The sequence below is a fragment of the Leptidea sinapis genome, chromosome Z (genome assembly GCF_905404315.1).
Source record: "Leptidea sinapis chromosome Z, ilLepSina1.1, whole genome shotgun sequence".
Taxonomy (NCBI): Eukaryota; Metazoa; Arthropoda; class Insecta; order Lepidoptera; family Pieridae; genus Leptidea; species Leptidea sinapis.
In genome coordinates, this window is record NC_066312.1 from 12644835 (window position 1) to 12664995 (window position 20161).

A 20161-nucleotide genomic window follows, 5' to 3' on the forward strand; every position below is an offset into this window, starting at 1 on the left:
ATTCACCAATCTCCAGCATCGCTACCGGATGCCTGCAGCAGTCTGAAAAGGCTCCTATCTTTCTGGGTGGAGTAAGAATAAAAAACGCGCAATGGCCCAATCAAGAGGCTAAATGTGGAAACAGCTCTTTCAACTTTCCTTTAGATATTCTAAATCACTGCAATAATCATACAGAAGAGATCAACTCAACAACCGGAGTGGATTAAAATATTTATTTTAATTTGTTTTAAAAAACTAAAAATACTACAATGATACTTTATTGTACTTACTATATGATCATTTTGTAGGTAAACCTTTCCACAACTAAACACTAATCAAAAACTAAACCGGAAAAGATGAAGGAAAAATACGATATTATTGATATTTAAAATAATTTAATCTGTATTCCCTAGCCGACAAGTAAAACATTGTCGGATAAAAATTTATAAGTTGGAACTTCTAAGTTAGTTGGAGCTGGACCTTTCCTTACTCTGCCCACATTATCGTAGTGGCTCCCGTGGCAGGGACAGTAAAATCCACCTACCCAATCTCCTGAGTTTGGTACGGGCACACAACCCAAATGAGTGCAAATACCAATTACAACGAGCCATTCCTGGTTAAGTGTCCGTTGTTCCGGAGTTTGTGGATCTTTAAGGGCAGATAGCGGAGTGCGACCCTCAATTTCTATTTCATTAGCTGTTCTGTGTTTTATGAACAAAGGCTTCCCTCGCCATTTGTATGAAGCGCATTGTCCTGGTGGTATATTCGAGATATCTACTTCAATAGACGCCAAAGCCAGTACATCAGCTGCTGCTGCCATATAGGTTATAAAATGAATTAATTCTGATTTTATACCATACATTCCACATAACCAACCGAATGCTCCAACCGCATAAGTGTATCCTTGCTTTTCAGTTCCAGATCCCCAAGTTGTTTGTGATACATTCTTATACTTATCTTTTCTATAAAAGTCAAAATTAGGAAACACATGATCGCGGTGCAAATGTGGTGGGTTTTTGTTTTTGTATCTCACTTGAGTGTACAAAGTAAGGCTTCCAGTACTACTTCTTGGGCATATTGTAAGACAAGGTAGGTTATTACCCTCTTTTAAATTGCACAACCTTTGATTTTTATTGTATTTATTACTAAACATGTTTGATGCTGAGATCCGATCTAGGCAGCATACAGACATCCAATATTTCACGCGTCCATATTTTGATAAAAGAGAACCCGAAAGAAAATTCATTTTTTTGTTAAATTGAAAGTATTATGAAAAGTATTATCATTATGTGACAGGTGTCAATCATTTTGCCATTTCTTTTTTCACATTAATATATAATCACCCATAAAATAACGTGTTGCGTTTAAGTAGGTGTGATATCTCCTTGAGGTTTAAAGCTGAAAACATATCACGGACTCGACTTTAAGCTACGATTTATCGATTTTTTTTTTTTATTAATTACTTTGAATTCATTCATTAATAATAGCGTGAAGCCCTCTATTTGAGGGTAAAGGCTTCCTCCAAAGATACCCAGTAGTCTCTAGCTGTGGCGTTTTCTTTACACAGCCCTGCCTTCAATGTCAGCAGCCTATATGCTTTTAGGTCTTATTATATTTCTGTTTCCCCGGAGGCTTAGCCATGATGTCAGCCGAGAAGTCCATCTATCGTCGCTCATTCTTGATACGTGGCTCTCCCATAGCCATTTCAATCTCACAGTATGGCTTAGTGCGTCTATTACTTCTGTTCTTTCTCTTATTTTTAGTAAATAGTTTAGTAAATATTAAATAACGTAGCGAATTTTTTAATTTTTCGAATTTTTATCATGCTTCTTTTTCATTTTCTATGTTTCGTTGACACGAGTTTCTTTTGAAAGGGAGTTGTTTTCCTAATTAATTAATCATCTAAATAATGAGATGACGTATTCTATCGAAGTATTATCAACTTTTATTTAATTTTTCAAACAATTTGTCATCACTTTTGTTTTGCTTGAATGATTTAATAATTTTCTATTTATATTTAAGAACATCTTATTCCAATTTAGTTTATTTATTATGAACACTGAGATAAAAATTGTTGGTGAGAGAGGTCGGTCCCCTTGCCTAACACCTCTTTTATAGGAATGGGGGTTCCAGTTGTCTCTAGCTTCACTCTGCTGGTGCTGTTTTTATAGATATATTATAACACTTTGATGTATTTAGCCTCTACATTTTGAGAGTTTAGGGCTCCCATATTAATTCCTAGTATTTCTCAATAAGTAGCACTACAGAATAAATGTGATAGACTGTACAGTAACCTTTCCTAAGCTTGTCGCACTTATTCAATTTTTATAATTGCCGAGAAAAGTTTATAGTACGACGGCAGTAGGCTGATGGGGTCTATAGCTGTGTATATCATTGGGATCGCCCTTTATAAAAAACAATATAATGTCTGACTCTGACTAGTGCTGAGGCGTTGTGGAGGTGTCTAGAATTTTGTTGAGGAGAATCACCAGTGGCTAATTTTGTTTAAAATTAAAGTTTTTGTATTCTTGTATTGTACTACCCAGTCGTCTAATTTCCGATAAGCCAACAATGTCAAAACTTTGTATTTTCTAGCGCATCGAGTAGCTCTAGGAGGTGTGCATAAGATGATAGAGTTCTGACATTGTATATATATAACAAGTTTTGGTTTTTTGTTACAAAGTTATTTATCTTTGAAGGGTTTTGATCTGATTTTCCCGCGGTGACCAACCGTCTTGGGAGATTGTGTATACATAGTAGCCTCTATATGATGTTGACTGATTTATTATTGAGCGTGAGTGCAACATACAAGCTAGCATATTCAATCATCCAGTAAAATGCTTCCTAGTTCACTAAATCATTCAAATAAGCGAAAATAGTACGAGAATAATAGTTACATTAGGTACCACAAAAATTATGCTTTGCCAATGCCAGGCACTCCTAAACTTTTATTAATATTATAAAAAGTTACAATCTTAATCTAGTACATAACAGTTTAATAACGCCGTATCATAGCAAATGCAATATATTTATTAACACCCGCCCTCGACTTCGCCTGTCTTCCTTTTTTTAAGTCTTGACTTCGTTTAAGTGGCAAAGCAATATAGAGCCCACTCAAACCCGTCAGTATGGGGATTTCATTATATATAAGAGATAGAAGAATATCTTCTAAGGAACAACGATATCGATTTTAGAGAAAACAAAAAGTGCATTCATAGATTTTCAAAAAAAATCATACACGACTCGGGAATAGAACCCGGTCATTATGAAAAAAAAAAATACATTTTTGTTTTATTGCCATTATTGTTATATTGATAGTGTAGGTTGCAAGGAGTATTGGAGTAATGTTGCTAGGAAACCTTGTGTCTAAAATTAAAAGAAATTGCTTTATGTGATACTAGCTGACCCGGCAAACGTTGTTTTGCCATATAAAGTATAATTCACGCGATAGTTTTATAAGTAATAAAAGATTGCCTATATTAAAGCCTGTACATCATTTTGTTCTATTGTCAATAGTTTTTGCAGCGCACGCAAATATAGGTTTTCGATTTTACACCTTGTTTTACAAAATAGCAATTTTATTACGGATCCCTAATTTTGAAAAAAAAAACATAGCCTATAGCCTTCCTCGATAAATGGACTACCCAACACTGAAAGAATCATTCAAATCGGACCAGTAGTACCAGAGATTAGCGCGTTCAAACAAACAAACACTGCAGCTTTATAATATTATATAATATATATATTATATTAGTATTAGTATAGATTATTTCATGTAAGTTGTCAGTTTTACTCGTTAAAAAAAATGTAGGCAATAACCAATTATCACGTTCTCTGCGTATACCAGTAAAAAGATTTTATTTTGCTGTTATTTGAGAATGGAATGTGAACTTCTAAGATTGCCAAATTTCAATTTAATAAAATGAATGCTTCATGTCTGCGTACCAGTACAAATATGTTTTTTGCTGTTATTTGAAAATGGAACGTGAACTTCTGGATTACCAAATTTCAATTAAAAAAAAAACGAATGACGGGAAATTTAACTCTTATTTGTTATTTAACAGAAGTTTGTTTCTTTGTGTTGTGTTGTTTGTTTGTGTGTAATTTCTAAAATGCCATTGACAAATGGAGAGAATTTAGATTAATTGGAAGCTTACTTTAAAAATGACAGAAATTGCACCCGTGCACTAGATTATATCGTATGGTATCGTATGAAATATCCCTCACGGATTTTATCAACTCGCAAGATATTTCCGAAAATACTTAACAATTTAAGTAATTATGGAAGCTTCAAGAAACGAAAACAGAGAAGTCCACTAAGTTATGACATGGAAATAAATGTTTTAACGTATTTCGAAGCTTCACCAGATGCCTGCACTCGTGATGCAGAACGATATCCCTGGCCTACCACTATTCAACGAATCCTAAAAAAATACAAATTCAAGTGCTATCGAAATGGACGTTTGGTTCAGGCCTTACATGCAGGTGATGACTTGCATTTTGTCACTGGTTTAAAGAGCAGATAGATTTAAACAGATTTTTTTTAAAGTACGTAATATTTTCTGATGAGACACAATTTTCCAATAACGGGATGTACAACCGCAAAAATCATCACTATTGGTCTCGCCAAAACCACTTACGAGTGTATGAAGGCCAACGTCAAGTTAGATTTTCATTTAACTGCTGGGTTGGACTTCACAATAAAGTTATGTTATGTTCACAATAATCTATGATGGACGTTTGGACAGATTCAAGTACATCGAAATATTAGAAGAGGTTTTAGAAGTCACGAGAGAAATGTCGGTAGAAGAAAGAGAACGAGTGTATTTCCAGAAGGGTGGAGCACCGGCACACAATAGTCGGATCGCCATAGACTTTTTAAATAATCATTTCCAACAAAAATGGATTGGAACAACCGGACCTAGCAAATGGCCCGCGAGGTCACCCGATTTAACTCCACTAGATTATTTCTTGTGGGGTTACGTTAAAGATGAAGTCTACAAAACTAGCTACGACATCACTGGAGATCTAAAAATAGCCATAGAGACTATTTTAACCAAAATTCACAACTTCAAAGTACAAAACGCCATAAAGAAATCGTTACCTAAACGAGTTGACTATTGCATTCAAAATAATGGTTGCCATATTGAACATTTACTAAAATAATATTTAAAAAAGCAATTTCTTTTAATCTTAGACACAAGGTTTCATAGAAACAATCACTCCTTACAACCTACACTATCAATATGGCAATAAAACGAAAATGTATTTTTTTTTTTTCAAAAAAAGGACCGGGTCGATTCCCGAGTCATGTGTGATTTTTTTGAAAATCTATGAATGCAGTTTTTGTTTTCTCTAAAATCGATATCGTGGTTCCTTAGAAGATATTCTTCTATATAAATATATGAAATCACAATACCGACCGGTTTGGGTGGGCCATCCCGTATAATCGACTTTATTTTACTATTTTATGGATTTTAATTTGTTACTGCGTAATCTTTATACATTTTCCAGAAAACAGATAGCCTCACTTACTGTGTTTAATATCCATAAAGTCCCATCAAATCAGTCGAACTGTTTTACACATTATTAGAGATTATCCGGCTTAAATAAAAACAAAACTTTGAACATTAGATTCGACAAAGCTATGATTTTGACAGTACAAATAGACAACAAATGACAATTAGATTTTGTGCGTAATTAGAAATTATCAAACACAACGATTTAATTTTGAGCATGCATAGAAACATGTATGCTCCAATCGTAAGAGTTCGTTTTTTTTAATAACCAAGGTAAGGAACCACCTCTAAACTTTTTTCACCAACAGCTCCCTTTGCAACCTTTGCTCACACATACCTGGAATGCGAGAATCTGGATACATTACCGAGACATACTTGGCAACCCTATTACCTATTAGGTACCTATCTCTACACTTGCGCTACGTTTATAAGCTATTAGTATTAGAAGATACCTCGATATATTCATTCAATGATTAATCACAGATTATTAAATGCGTACATTAATTACAACTTTGACCAGTCATGACCCAAGATTGTTGAAATTTTACGTATACAATATAGAGGTTGCAATGTATGTGTTACGTAGCTACCACGAATCCTTAACCACACCACATTAATACAAGAGCCAAGGTTTAATGACGTAACGCGTGAAAGTAGAAGAGCGCCGACCACCGCAACTGCGTCTCACTATCGTTCGTTAGTCTGCATTCAGTTACTTAATCACTACACACTGCTAGCCCCAGTTTGTTTGTTTCGTTCAAGTGCCAGCTGACAGGTATGTAATATTTAGGTTCTATCGCTTATTCTTTAAAATAATTTATAAGACTACTACTATTATTTAATTTACTATACGAGTAGTTCGTCCCGACATTACATGGATAGAATTTAATAGATAAATTATAGGAAACTATAAAGATATACTTACTTATTCTCATGTATCATCATTGCGCAAACCCAATAATGATTCATCTAGGAATTTTTTTAGGATGTGTTTTCTTTTTTCTTATAAAAACACACATGGTACTCGCTGATAATTCATCTTTCTATGATCTTACTTAAAAAATCGAACCTTTCTTCTCAATAGTGAAATACTACTAATATTTTAATAGTCATTCACATTTTACATAACTATAGTTTTAGTACCTTTGGCTTTGCGACATCATAATATTATATTCTACAAATCTGTTTTATAATTTTCCCTTTAATCGTGTTCTTTTTTACTTTAGGGTCAAATGATAAGGGCAATAGCTTTGACATACATATTTGAAGCCTATAATGCTGATACAGTAAGGATGAAATACTGGCAGAAATAATTCTTATTTAGTCATTAAGTTTTCGCTCAACCAATTACCAAGAGTTATTTTCTAAGAATAGCATTAAAAAAAAATTATAAAATAAGTATCGTTATACGATTCCTACGATACTTAAATGATCTACTTTTAATGACATTCGTTGAAATGCCAATAATAATTTGTTAACAACTTATGATAATATCTAATAATAAAAACTTATCTCAGTTTAAAATTTTGTATATACATATATTCCAAACCTTAGGCAAAGCTATATCTCCAACAGGTGGGAATTGACAACAGCCATGAAGTAGATCCATATTTCGAGAAAAAATGTAATGACAATAGCACCAAATACAATCCCAAATGTTGACACTTTTTTAACGACACACAAAGAATCCATAAAGAAACAAGACATCGGTGCAGCCATGGCAAGCAATAATATAATTAAAATCATACTAAATAAAATCCATACTGCTGCAGATAAAGCTCCTCGTGACCGCGTCGTTACACCTACAAACATTAGAACGCTTGCCACAGTCAAAAGTAGCGAAGTTAGCCCAATCGTTAATAGAACGCATTTTTTCACTGTATCATCCACATCTACTTTGGTTTTGTCTTTAAAGAACGCCATGGCTGCAACTTCAAAAAGCCCATAAATGACTATTCCTGCTATTCCCAGGCCTCCTGTTGCAAATCCACCGAAGGAAATCAACAAAGTTCCATATTTTGCGGGGAATATCCCAAAGCATTTAGTTACGGTTGGCATGTTGTCCATAATTTTTCTGTATGATAATTGATTGGTAATTTAGTAATTTTTGTAAAAGTTACATCAAAACGCTCATAATCGGACGTGGTCAAAAAGACATCAGATTGACAGAGGAAATATAGCCTACGCAGTGAAGTCTAGGAGTGCCTATAAAAGTACAGTGAAAATATACTTTATATAACTATAGAATACTTCCTATATATTCTTAAATAATTAACAGAACAAAAATAATTTATGAACGATTCAACTTTGAGAATATTTATGACTATTATATAGCTGTAGGTACCCAAACAAAAGCGGTGTGGCTTAGGATTACAAGACCGAATGACGAAATAAAATTTGCAAGATAACAATCTGTAATACAACAATTTTGAAAAGAAAACTTTGTAGGCGCTGTGCGATTTTCGACAAAGCAAAAAGTTATTTGTTCGCGTCATCAGTATTTGTATGAAAAATTCATCAGCGTATAGATGAGGAAATCGTGCGAGAGAGAAGAAAATCTCCAATAGAGATACAGCAAGATAGTAAAGTAAAGCGAATCTATTGTTACTGTAACCAATATTGATTGAAAAGTCCTAAGCAGTCAGCCACGCTCGGAATTAGCTTCTTGGTACATTGAATATTAAACTACCTAACTACATATTGGCTAAATAACACATTGACAAACCGAAATTATCTGGCTGTCAGATGGTCTATAGGCTAGTACCTATCTTCTACGATTCTAGGTCTAGGTGTATGTATGTATCTCTTTGACGTCTCGCATTTTCATCAAAAAGACAGAAATTTTAATATCATATTAATACACAAGTATTACGAAGTATGTATATCCTCTTTGACATAAGACTATAAGACAGAAATATATCTCTACTCTGTGGTTTAAGTATCACTTTCTAAATATAATATGATGATTGATGATATTAATAAAGAGAGAATTGTTTTTATTGTGCATGCAAAATGTTGAAAGTCCAATTGATTTGATTAAATTTTGTATGTATACAACGTGTTCCAAATACCCCGTAAAATACAATTAATCATCAAAGCCATAAATTTTGTCAACCCTGGTAAGCTGTCATGTCAGGGAACCAGATTATTAAACAGAAAGGACTACGTACCTATTATACCTAATAATTGTCTACTTTAAAAGTTTTTTTACTTTTCATTCATAAATGTTTGGTACTTCAATCTTCTTCTTCGGCGTTACACTCTTGTCAGAGTGGTCGTGGTCGTCACGTCGAGGTTAGTGGCCTGTTTCACAATGCGACGCCACTCGTCGCGAACTGCGGCTCTTTTCGTGCATTCATGCAGAGTACCGTCGACAGCTTGCCTCACTTGGTCCGTCCACCTCATCGGGCACCTGCCTCTTGGTCTAGTGCCCTCGACTTTACCCTGCACTATTAAGCGTTCTATGGAGTCGCTTCCACGTGGCGATACATGCCCGAAGAAAGTGAGAATGCGAGCTTGTACGGTAGTGGACAGTCTCTGTTTGATGCCGAGCTCCCGAAGAATGGACTCATTGGTTCGGAATTCGGTCCACGATATACCGAGCATTCTTCTCCAGCACCACATCTCAAGAGCATTGATCTTTTTCTTCTCACTTTCTCGAAGGGTCCCTTCAATACAAAGATGATAATATACTCAAGTACTGGCTTCAAAAAATGTCAAGTTGGAAAAAAACAGAGTGTATTCCTCCGAATGCCCAACGTTTGCCGAGATGGACAATAACGACGATGGTGCGAAATGCCACACAAGCCGTGTCCCGACGAGTGAGGTTGCGGAACACCCTGTATAGATAATACTGTTTCCTTTTTATGTGTAACTTAAATATAAAATGTTATACTTACAAAAACTTTGTAATAAAATAAATTACGATAAATAACTCGCTAAAATATTTTTAAAACCTGTAATAACCTTAACCAATTTGTGATGCTAGGAGTTTTCACTTCTGACGTGCATTCCTAGGACTGGCATATCTAATCGAAGAATTTCTATATATAGACAACCTGTATAGCCGAGTGGGTAGCGATCCTACCTACTAAGCTAGAGGTCCCGGGTTCGAATCCCGGTAGGTGCAAGCATTTATATGATGAATATAGATGTTTGTTTCCGAGTCATGGATGTTTAAATGTATTTATGTATGTTTATATGAATATATGTATGTTTAAGTAAGTATATTGTATTAAATATATCATTGTCTTGTAACGCATAACACAGGCTATATATGCTTAACTTGGGGCAAGATAATTTGTGTAAAAAGTGTGTCAATATTATTATTATATACATAAAATAATAACATATGTAAACGTTATCGTGCCTACATTTTATAATCACTCTGGTATATTTTGGCGCCCCCTTAGATGATACGAGCTGACCGTACGCTAACGATGTTAACATAGCCTTATTAAATATCGTGCTCAGGGCATTAATAAGTTTACCCGTCAATATTATGAAATTATCAGGTATCATATTAGTATTGATTAGAAACAGCCTTTTAATAGCAATTCCGATATACTTTAGTGACAAAATTTATGGGGATTTGTGCAAATACTTCACACGCGATAAGCGGTTAGAATTAAAGTATTTAACACAACGGTAAAGACTATAAGGGCATATAATATAGCGTATCGTCTATGCACGTAATAAAATTAAAAATATTACAAAAAGTTGTATTAAACTGTTAACAGATTGCAATGTTAAAATATCATATTTTTATAAGTCTGTTATTGTCATACATTTGCCTATTTATTGTCAACAGCGGCAAACATAAGCACTAAAATAGTGTATTAATCATTAAATTTGATAAATAATTGTGAAAGTTATGGCCTTCCCACACAGAAACCTTTCAGGAATAATTTCTATACATATATAATATTGACACACTTTTCACACAAATTATCTTGCCCCAATTTAAGCATATATAGCCTGTGTTATGTGTTACAAGACAATGATATATTTAATACAATATACTTACTTAAACATACATAAATTCATATAAACATACATAAATAAATTTAAACATCCATGACTCGGAAACAAACATCCATATTCATCATATAAATGCTTGCACCTACCGGGATTCGAACCCGGGACCTCTAGCTTAGTAGGTAGGATGGCTAACCACTCGGCTATACAGGTCGTCGTATATATAGAAATTCTTCCGTTTAAATAACGTACTCATGTTAAAAAACCGTCGAATAAGTATAAATATATTTTCTATAATAGAATATATAAAAGCATATAGCACAAATAGATACGCAAGTGAATAATATGTAGATACGGATAAAACTTTTTAATTAAAATAATGTTATAGCAAAGAGACTTCGTACATTTGGAACAGCCCGATAATTGAAAAACTTGTTAGGACTTATTATATTTGCCTCGTTGCAATATCTGTGACTTGTAATACCTGTGTCCGGGAGAGCACTCATTTAATTTTGTCGTCGGACCGTCATATCTCTTTGATACTTTGGATTATTACATTTGGTAGGTATATATTTTCTACCTGTGCATCGTATAAATTGAAATTTATATATTGTTGATTAAAATTGGCTTTTATGTGCCTCACTGAATGTCTAAAACTATACCACCCATTCATAAATATAAATTTTCGAATGGCTGATGGTACGGCCACATATCTCTCTAATATATAAATAATATATGCGCTATATCAGCTTGTTTATAGACAGTCATTGAAAGAAAAATTGAAAAGAAACAAATATTATGACTGATCATTGTCAGTACACTTATGAAAAATTATAGTATTCACAAGAATCGTGACCTATTTGCTCTAAATAGTGATTTTCATTTTTATAACACTTGAAATAAGTTTGCTTGTAGCTACTTCTAGTAGGCTTCATATGATACATAATAGCTTTAAGAGTAACCCCCTTATTCATAATAGTCTGCTAACTTAAAGCATTGCTAATTCTCAATCTGTCTTCTTCTATTGACCTAAGTCAGAATGAGAAAAAACACTCCTTAGCCGCTGTTTTAAGTTAGCGGACCATTATGAATAATGGGGTAAATGTATACACTTTTAAAATAAAGCTCCAGCCACTGTTCAGGCATTATTTATTAACAAATGTAAATGTTTTATTTAAAAAATGGCTCTGTCGTAAATCCCACTACTCCACAGATGAATATCTAAGTGATCCGACAGCCTGGGACTAGATTATGATTCTTTTATAGCAACAATGACAGAACAATATTGTATATTTTAATAAAAGGAGCGCAAATAAAGAATGCTGGGAGAGTTTCTTGCACCGCTTCTTCTTTCTCAGAGCGCCATTTGTTTCCGATGCGGTGGTAGTGTTAGAAATTACATCAAAAAAAATTCTAAATTAATTTTGAGAAAATAAATGCCTTTTTACAATGACAGAACAATATTGTATATTTTAAAAAAAGAGCGCAAATAAAGAATGCTGGGAGAGTTTCTTGCGCCGCTTCTTCTTTCTCAGAGCGCCATTTGTTTCCGAAGCGGTGGTAGTGTTAGAAATTACATCAAAAAAAATTCTAAATTAAATTTGAGAAAATAAATGCCTTGTTATAAAATATATTAAATAATAAGCCCGAGGGCGGTCGCTCCATTCCTAATCTGTACCTAGAATCATTAAAAAAGGCATTTATATTATTTATCTTAACCACATACAAGTTTTTAATAATTCTTTACAATTGCGTAACACATACGTTTTATATATTATGGCATATTAAGTTTTGGTTGTTCCTAGTGTTAACACTACGATTATTACAGTTTTTAGTAAGTTTGTTAAATGTTTCTATTAACATATATTATATTATCAAGACTATAGTGAGAGACAGTGAAAATGTTTTAAATATCTTAGAATTTTTCACGTACTGATTCTGCAGTATGGATTTTGCATATATGAATTAAATGTTTGTTATTGCATTACTGACGATACACAAAAATACTCGAAATCGGTGTGGTAAAGTAATTAGGTCAATATGTAGACTTTTAATTTTGAGCAAATATTAACGCACTGTAGAATTGATCATTAGGTCAGTGGTTCAATGAACTTGATTCTTTGAACATCAAAAAGCGATGTTGCCATCCCGCGCGCTTTAAGTTCCAAGTCGCTGGTCGTTCATCTGACAGATTTTGAAGCGACGTTGCCGTCTGTTTGCTTCTCGCTCTTTGCCATATCTTGTGACTTCAAAAGCCGAAGTCGTGCATCGCTTTAGAGGTCAATGTACGTCAACTTCACTTTTTGAATTTAAAGTTTTTAATTAAATAATTATTTTTTCGTTACTTCTATGCAATAGTATTACCTATATTTTAATTTATTTCATATATATGCAATCCATACAATATATATCATATTTGGTGCTGGGGCTGCTGCTGCAACTGACCAAGACAGGAATCGTCGCAAATATGTCTGTCTCAGTGAGCCTTACATCTTTGTGCCGTTTGGTGTCGATACCCTTGGCCCGTGGGGCCCAGAGGAGCGGAAAATGTACAAACTACTATCTTCTCGCCTCAATAAGGCTACTAGCAACCCAAGCGCTGGCAGCTTTTTCGGTCAGCGGATCAACCTTGCTATCCAACGAGGAAATGCTGCCAGTACTCTTGGTACACATCCCCATAATGATATTTATAATTTAATTTGAGCATAGAATTGTAAATATAATTATAAAATTTGTTTTGATTAATTGATAAAGATGTTGTTATAATTATAAGATTGAAAACAAACAATGAAATGGTGGAAAATAATAATTTTCACTTGATTTTCAACTTAATACTACTATTCTACTAGTAAAGGATTAGTTCTAATTCGCTGTGACCAATTAAACTAAATAAAATATTGCAAATTGTATTACTATGTTATTCTAAAGTAATAAATTTATTTAAAAGAATAGATTCATTTGATTGTTTTATTTTGCAGAATGAACGCCTTATTACTACACCTATTGATACTTTGTGTCAGTGTCATTTCTTCGCCGGTGGACTACCCAATAAAAGTAGATTTACCAGTTTACGATGAGCCCGATACTCCACATCAGTCTAAAGAAATCCATTTAGCTGAGCCAGTGCATACCGAAAACCATCCACGTGACGACTCGTTAAACAGAAATACCATTTCCTCAAAGTCAAAGCTGGAAGCATTTACGGGTTTAGTTAATTCGAAGGTAAATTCAACGACAAATTACTTGGAAGCTGTTTGGTTGTTATGTAGTGTTATTTTTATTACACTATTTATTTATATTTTTATTATATATTATATATGATATCAACAAAAACATTTTGAAATCGATATTAGATTGAAACGGAGCGATATACTAATCTAGATAGACTGTGACACCTATCAACACGTCAAAAAAGCAGCGATGGAATCTGAACACTGTTACACTAGACAAAGACGTAGCTGTCATACACACTAAAGCAATAAACCTGGCCTGTTGTCATGCGTTGTCTAACGGCTCTATCTAGACGTATACATTATCTGGCTACAGAGCACAGTTCTGTGTATCTGGCGATATAATTATAATAAGGTTTTTTACTTGCTTGAGAATTTCTTTGCATATGCAAACAACAAAACTCATGTTGTTTTGTTTTTGCACAAATTATAAGTTCGCCGATATTTTTGCAAAGAAATATCGTCGATGTATTGGCTGTTTCACAATTGGAAACAATTTAAAATCCGTGGGCTATGTGTAAATATTGAAATGGCTTATTTATTATGTTTTCTTTTCGAGCGTCAATTTTTGTAACTCTACCAATTAAACGATCGTTATTATCATCGTTTCTATGTATCCCTTATTATCTATATATAAATCCAGTGTCCTGATGTTTGATTCCAGTGAACTCCTAAACTAATGAACGGATTTTAATGGGGGTTACCTACTTCATGTAGTGCACTTTAGTCTAACTTGGCAACTTGAGAGGTGGGGTGGTTTTTATTTCGATTTGGGACTCATAATTATTTTTATTTCCAATATTTGTTTTGTATGAACCATATTTTCTGTGAGAGAGAATTTATTGACGCACGGTTTGACAGTTCTGCTGTATAACAATTTCATTTTAAAAACAGGGAGCATATAATAATTCTTCATGTTATTAAAAATTAGTGAGAAATTCATAAAAAAACAGTATTATATTTATTATGTACACAGCAACGTCTGTCGGGTCAGCTAGTATATATTTATATATCCGTATGTTATTATATGTGATTCTATTTATTTATATAATAACTACGGTGTCTACTCACTTCGCACTATAACTTTGGTATGTTAAAACACTTCATTTAATGCTCAATTGGAAAACCAAACCACATTTGAGATTAATAAGGTTATTAGCGGACGTAGCAATCTTAAATTATAGACAATGCCTTAATGATATAATATGTTCTAGTATTTTGTATCCCTGTTTAATCATTCTTTTTTTACTTATTTAGTCGGAATCTATTGGTAAACTCGGCTATTTTGCTTTACCGTCATATGAAGTAGAAAGTGCTGTAATGGAAACTGAAGGATTTGGTAGCAAAAAGCTGTCCATCAAAGAAAACATCCAACATGCTGCCGCTGGATTTCTTCAGGTAAAATGCATTTTTTATATTGATCGTATAAAATACAACCCCTAAATAGAACAAATCAAAAAACTAATTAATATTTTTAATCGATGACGTTCCATAGATATATAAGGACATGTCATTCGCAGTCTGATAGGGGAACGGCAAAAGCTTATACGTGTGTCAACTGTCACAGTCCGAATCGAACAAAACTGAATAAATGGTTTACATTGCTGCGTAATGACCAAGAATATTTTAAGCAATTGGAGTAAATGTGGCAATGTATAGATATAGCAGTCAGTGTTCAAAACAAACGTTTTGCGTTATTCAAAATAATTCTTAAAAAACGTTAGTGTGGTAAAGGTACTACAACATAAGTGACTTTTCTCGTGTAATTTGTGGCATGTTTCATATTTTGGATTTGTTTTTATACAACGTGCATTGTCTATATGTATGTTATAGAATGTCATTATTTTTAATACTCATCTGAACGACAAATATGCAGCCGTATTTAGCCACGTTGATAATGTTTTGTACACCCTACACATCACCTTCACAAATGTGTACGTCAATCTGAACGGGACCCTTTTATTTTTCATACATATTTCATATCATATTGAAGGATTGGCGAACAGACTATGTTCTGCAGCATACGCGGTTACAAAGATTAGACAATTAACTGACATAGATACGGCGCGACTAGTTTACTTTAGTTATTTCCATAGTATTATGTCCTATGGTATATTGCTATGGGGCAATGCTGCCGATATTAATACAATATTTGAGCTGCAGAAGAGGGCTATTCACGCTATTTATAACCTAGGTCCTAAAGAATAATAAAGAGCAAAATTTAAAGAAATTAACATCTTGACTGTTGCTTCTCAATATATTGTTGATAATGTAATGTACGACCAAAGGCACATAAGTGAATTTGCTAGAAACTGTTATAACCATATTGGTAACTGGTAACACCAGGAACAGATATAAACTTATAATACCTACTACTCGGCTAAGTCGAGCTAGTAAGTCTTTTGTGGGGCGATGTATATGCTTTTACTAAATTAAATTACTTTCTCAATGATACTACATGGAGCGACCGCCCTCAGGCTATTAAATAATAAGTTAAATTGTACAATAATACTTTGTAAACATATTTTTTTGATGAAAAAAAAAGCCCGCTGATTTTGTTGTGCCCATTCTTCTCAGGTCTGAGGCATTCCTTTTAGAATGGTAGTTATGGTAGTGGTACTTTTAGTACGGTACGTGATGTGACATCCTATTTTGAATAAAAATATTTGAATTTGATTTTTGCCGTTACTACTTTCAGCAGTCGATGACCCAGCATCAGCACCAAGTAATAGTGTATGGATATATGTCAAATATTTCAACTGACTACAAGCCACCAGCGTCTATACTATTGTTAGGGCGCTTGCCTACGCTACGAGCCATACTATTTAGAACCGAATGTTTTTCTAGGATTCTGGGGCAAAGTCACTTGCCCGATCAGCTTTTTCCGTACCCAGTACCCATGCTTCAATATAGTCTAATTATAGCACTATTATATGGTAATAGTAACAAAGGATTAAATAAGAAGCGTATCGGGTCTTTTATGAGGGATATGCACTTTTAATTTATACCTACCAAAATTTACGGACGTCGCGTAATTCGAACCGTGCCTCCCGGGCTACTCAGTGCTCTAACAAGTAAGCCAATCCTCCGCATATCGTCATCCGTAAATTTTGGTATGTTTTTGTTCATCTCTCAGACTCGACAGGATCTACTTAATAGTTGATTACCTGCTCAACCCTAATTATTTTATATGTATTAGGAAATTGATTTGTAACGTCCCAGCGCTCTTGCAACTGAGCCACGAGATACCGGGCCAGCAAGGCATATGTAACAAAATTTGTATATTTTATATCAGTGAGTTTCACTTTAAAAAATAACTAACAATATGCACTTTTTATATATTTATATTCAATTTCAGCCCAAACCCATCGTGGATACCATAAAGGAAGAAGAAAAATATGGCAACAACGGTGATAAGTTCTACAAAGTCGGAAAAGCGGTGGTGGGTGGTGCCGAGGGTATCTCTAACTTCGTCAATGCTATCATTGCAGTATGTGCCTTTTTAATTTATGTCGTATTTTAATTATATTAGTATAAGTTATATTAAGGTCTATGATCCACAATCAAATGTATTTCACCCCTTTTATGCATAATTATGAAGACAAGTGACAAACACACTTGGTTGTTTAATCTATGTCATGTGACTTCAAATACACCGGCAGCCCACACGCTTCAAAGTGTCCACTAGAGTGGGAGTGCATTGCTATTTTGAGTAAATAAATTGCAGTAGGGCTTGAACATCCGTTGAAGTTTTCCAATTACTTTTTCCGCCCATTCGTTCTTAACTTTCGTAACATCAAAGGGAAATAGGAATTATTATTGACACTGTCAGTATGTCTTTATCAGGAATCCTAAGCAATATTGATGGCAACTTGTAATGTAATTTAAAGTCGAATATAATTGTTGTGTCGAAAACCTATAGAATAGAATATATAGAAAGAAATCTAAATAAGAAGGCACTGGAAGTGAAATGGCAGCATCAATGTCGCCTCACTTATTATTATTATTATTTATCGCCAATGGCTTATAGACCACCAAAGGCGGCGGACGTGAATCAACGGTGTTTTTCAGTAAATTTAAAACATAGAAGCTATATAAGAAAAGGATTGTGTGGTTTTATGAAACCACGGTAAAAGTGAAACTGTTTTTCTCATTATAGATATTTAACTAAAAATTTCTTGAAAAATATTCCACTAGCTCTGTCGTTGTTTACCAAAGGCAAATAAAAGTTTCACTTTAATAAATACGAACATTTACATTAAACACTGACAAAAACAAACAATATAGCGTGGAGCACTGGCACAAATGAGTAATAGTCTATACACACTACACGGTCAGCTGCTGCGAACTATAGGCGCCGCCCGACCGTCACGCGACATGCAACACACAGACGAAAAAGTTTGAGACGATGTAATAAAAGTTTCACTTTAAAAAAGTGTGTGTGTGCTTATGAATGCACGCAAGAAATTATACTTCTTTGGCGTAACAAAACAAACGATTATGAAAAAAAAATTTTTTTCGTGCTATTTTACGTTTGTGGAAAAGTTTTTAAGTACAACCAATGAAAATAGTATAGCGCATAATTAAGTTAAATAACGTGTTATTAAATATCATTAAATTATTTATATACAATTAGATAGAAAAAAATTTTTTTTATTTTAAAACTTGTTTATATACTGCTGATATTATATATTGATATTTATTTTTATCTAGATAACAACAAAATAACATTTCAAACAAAAGTAAATAGAAATGGAAAAGGCATTCTATGCCAATTATTACCTTTGCTTTTAGTAACAAATCTTAGCTTCCGTCAGTTATATTGTATCGGAGGATTGTTAATTAATTTTGTATTATTTACAGATACCGGGTTCATTAATATCATCTATAACACGGTCAGCGACTGCAAAATTAAACAATATCGGAGGAAAACTTGTAGGGCTATAAATATTGATATAAATAAGCATAGTATTTGTGTAAGCGTTAAATATAAATTTAATTTTGTTTATGTACAAATCTTTAATATTTTAAAATAAAGTTAAAATAAAAACAAATCACTTCATGCAATTGTTTTTATTTAAGATAATATAAAAACCTCAACTTATGTTAAATACTTTCTCTTAAAAACTCCTACCGACTGACCAGTCATATAAAACTTTATTGAAGTAGGTACCACCAACCTTTTAAACTTCACAAATTATCAGGTATAACTAAATCAACTATAAACTATACGTAGAACAGCTAAATATCAGTAGCCATATTAATTTAGTTATAAGAAAATCTTTTTAATTATGTCGTGTCCAGATAGATGAATAATAACTTGATGATGTGGCCGTCCTTTTCATAAAATGCTTGTATTTATTAAATGGCTGAACGATCTCATGAAATAAACAACAGGAGGTAGGATCGTAATATATTTGGCAACTCTAGGAGAAATTATAAACTGCGAAAAGCTGTTGGTTACGAGCTGAAGACTGATACAATGAATCTACCGGTATTAGTTGACGATAACAAGGAGCGTACAATACAATCTATACTAAATTAAATTATAAAGAGGTAAAGTTTGTGAGTTTTTGAGGCTGAACGAGTAATGGCACGGATCTATTGAACCGATCTTTAATATTCTAATGCCAATTTAAAAGCAAAATTATTTGTGAGTGTCTATTAACCCGAAAAATTAAAGACCTTATCGTTGTAGTCGGAGATAAAACGGTCAAAGGGAAACGAACGATGAGAGATATATTATTGTTTTGTTTATGTCTACTTTACTGATATTATAAACGTGAATGTAAGTTTGTTTGTTACGCTTTCACGCCTAAACCACTGAACCGAATTTCATGAAATAGTACCGAGATATTATATAAGAAAAGAGCTTGGGAAAGGACACAGGCTACCCTGCGAAAAAAAGGCTTGGCGGGGTTGAAATTAGTATGAAAGTTCGTCATTATCGAAGATGATGAAATTGTATTAAGCCACTTGATAAGAAATAAATATTTGTCGTAGCGTTTTTAAAATTTAGACCTGTGTGGGGTTGGGAAGGAAGGTGGGAAAATTGGAGGATGAAAGTTCTATAGTTGGTAGCTTATAAAAATGTATTAACCACAGCAGTTTGTTGTGTATTATTTGCAAAGTGAGTATATTAAAAAATAAAAGTTGCTGCCGAAAGTAACCATTGAACGCGCATGAAGTCGCCGGTAATAGCTAGTATGTAATAAATAAACTAATATTGTTACACTAGTAAATGCTGTCGAAGTCACAGGTAGCAGCTATGTAATAAAGCTTGGGCTACACTAGCCTGCCATATGGCGTGTGTGTTGGCCGCATTTAAAAAAAGAAAGAAAGAAAAATTTTTATTTTGAAACGTATAAGTAAATGGTTTTATACAAAGACATAACATAAAAAATAAATATAAACTTAAGATTGATAAACAAGCAAAAAACATGTTGCTGGTTTGAA

General features: G+C 33.6%; 2 protein-coding genes across 2 annotated transcripts; one reads left to right on the forward strand and one right to left on the reverse strand.

Annotated features, from left to right (window-relative positions):
• Positions 1-354: 354 nt before the first annotated feature.
• On the reverse strand, positions 355-1276 carry LOC126979079 (cytochrome b-c1 complex subunit Rieske, mitochondrial-like). The gene has a single exon (XM_050828285.1). The coding sequence runs from the start codon at positions 1223-1225 to the stop codon at positions 389-391; it is 837 nt and encodes a 278-aa protein (XP_050684242.1). The 5' UTR covers positions 1226-1276; the 3' UTR covers positions 355-388.
• Positions 1277-6150: 4874 nt separating this feature from the next.
• Positions 6151-18767, forward strand: LOC126979091 (uncharacterized). The gene is made up of 5 exons (XM_050828302.1): positions 6151-6273; positions 13454-13697; positions 14963-15103; positions 17064-17195; positions 18569-18767. The coding sequence occupies exons 2-5, from the start codon at positions 13455-13457 to the stop codon at positions 18650-18652; spliced, it is 600 nt and encodes a 199-aa protein (XP_050684259.1). The 5' UTR covers positions 6151-6273; position 13454; the 3' UTR covers positions 18653-18767.
• The last annotated feature ends 1394 nt before the right edge of the window (positions 18768-20161 follow it).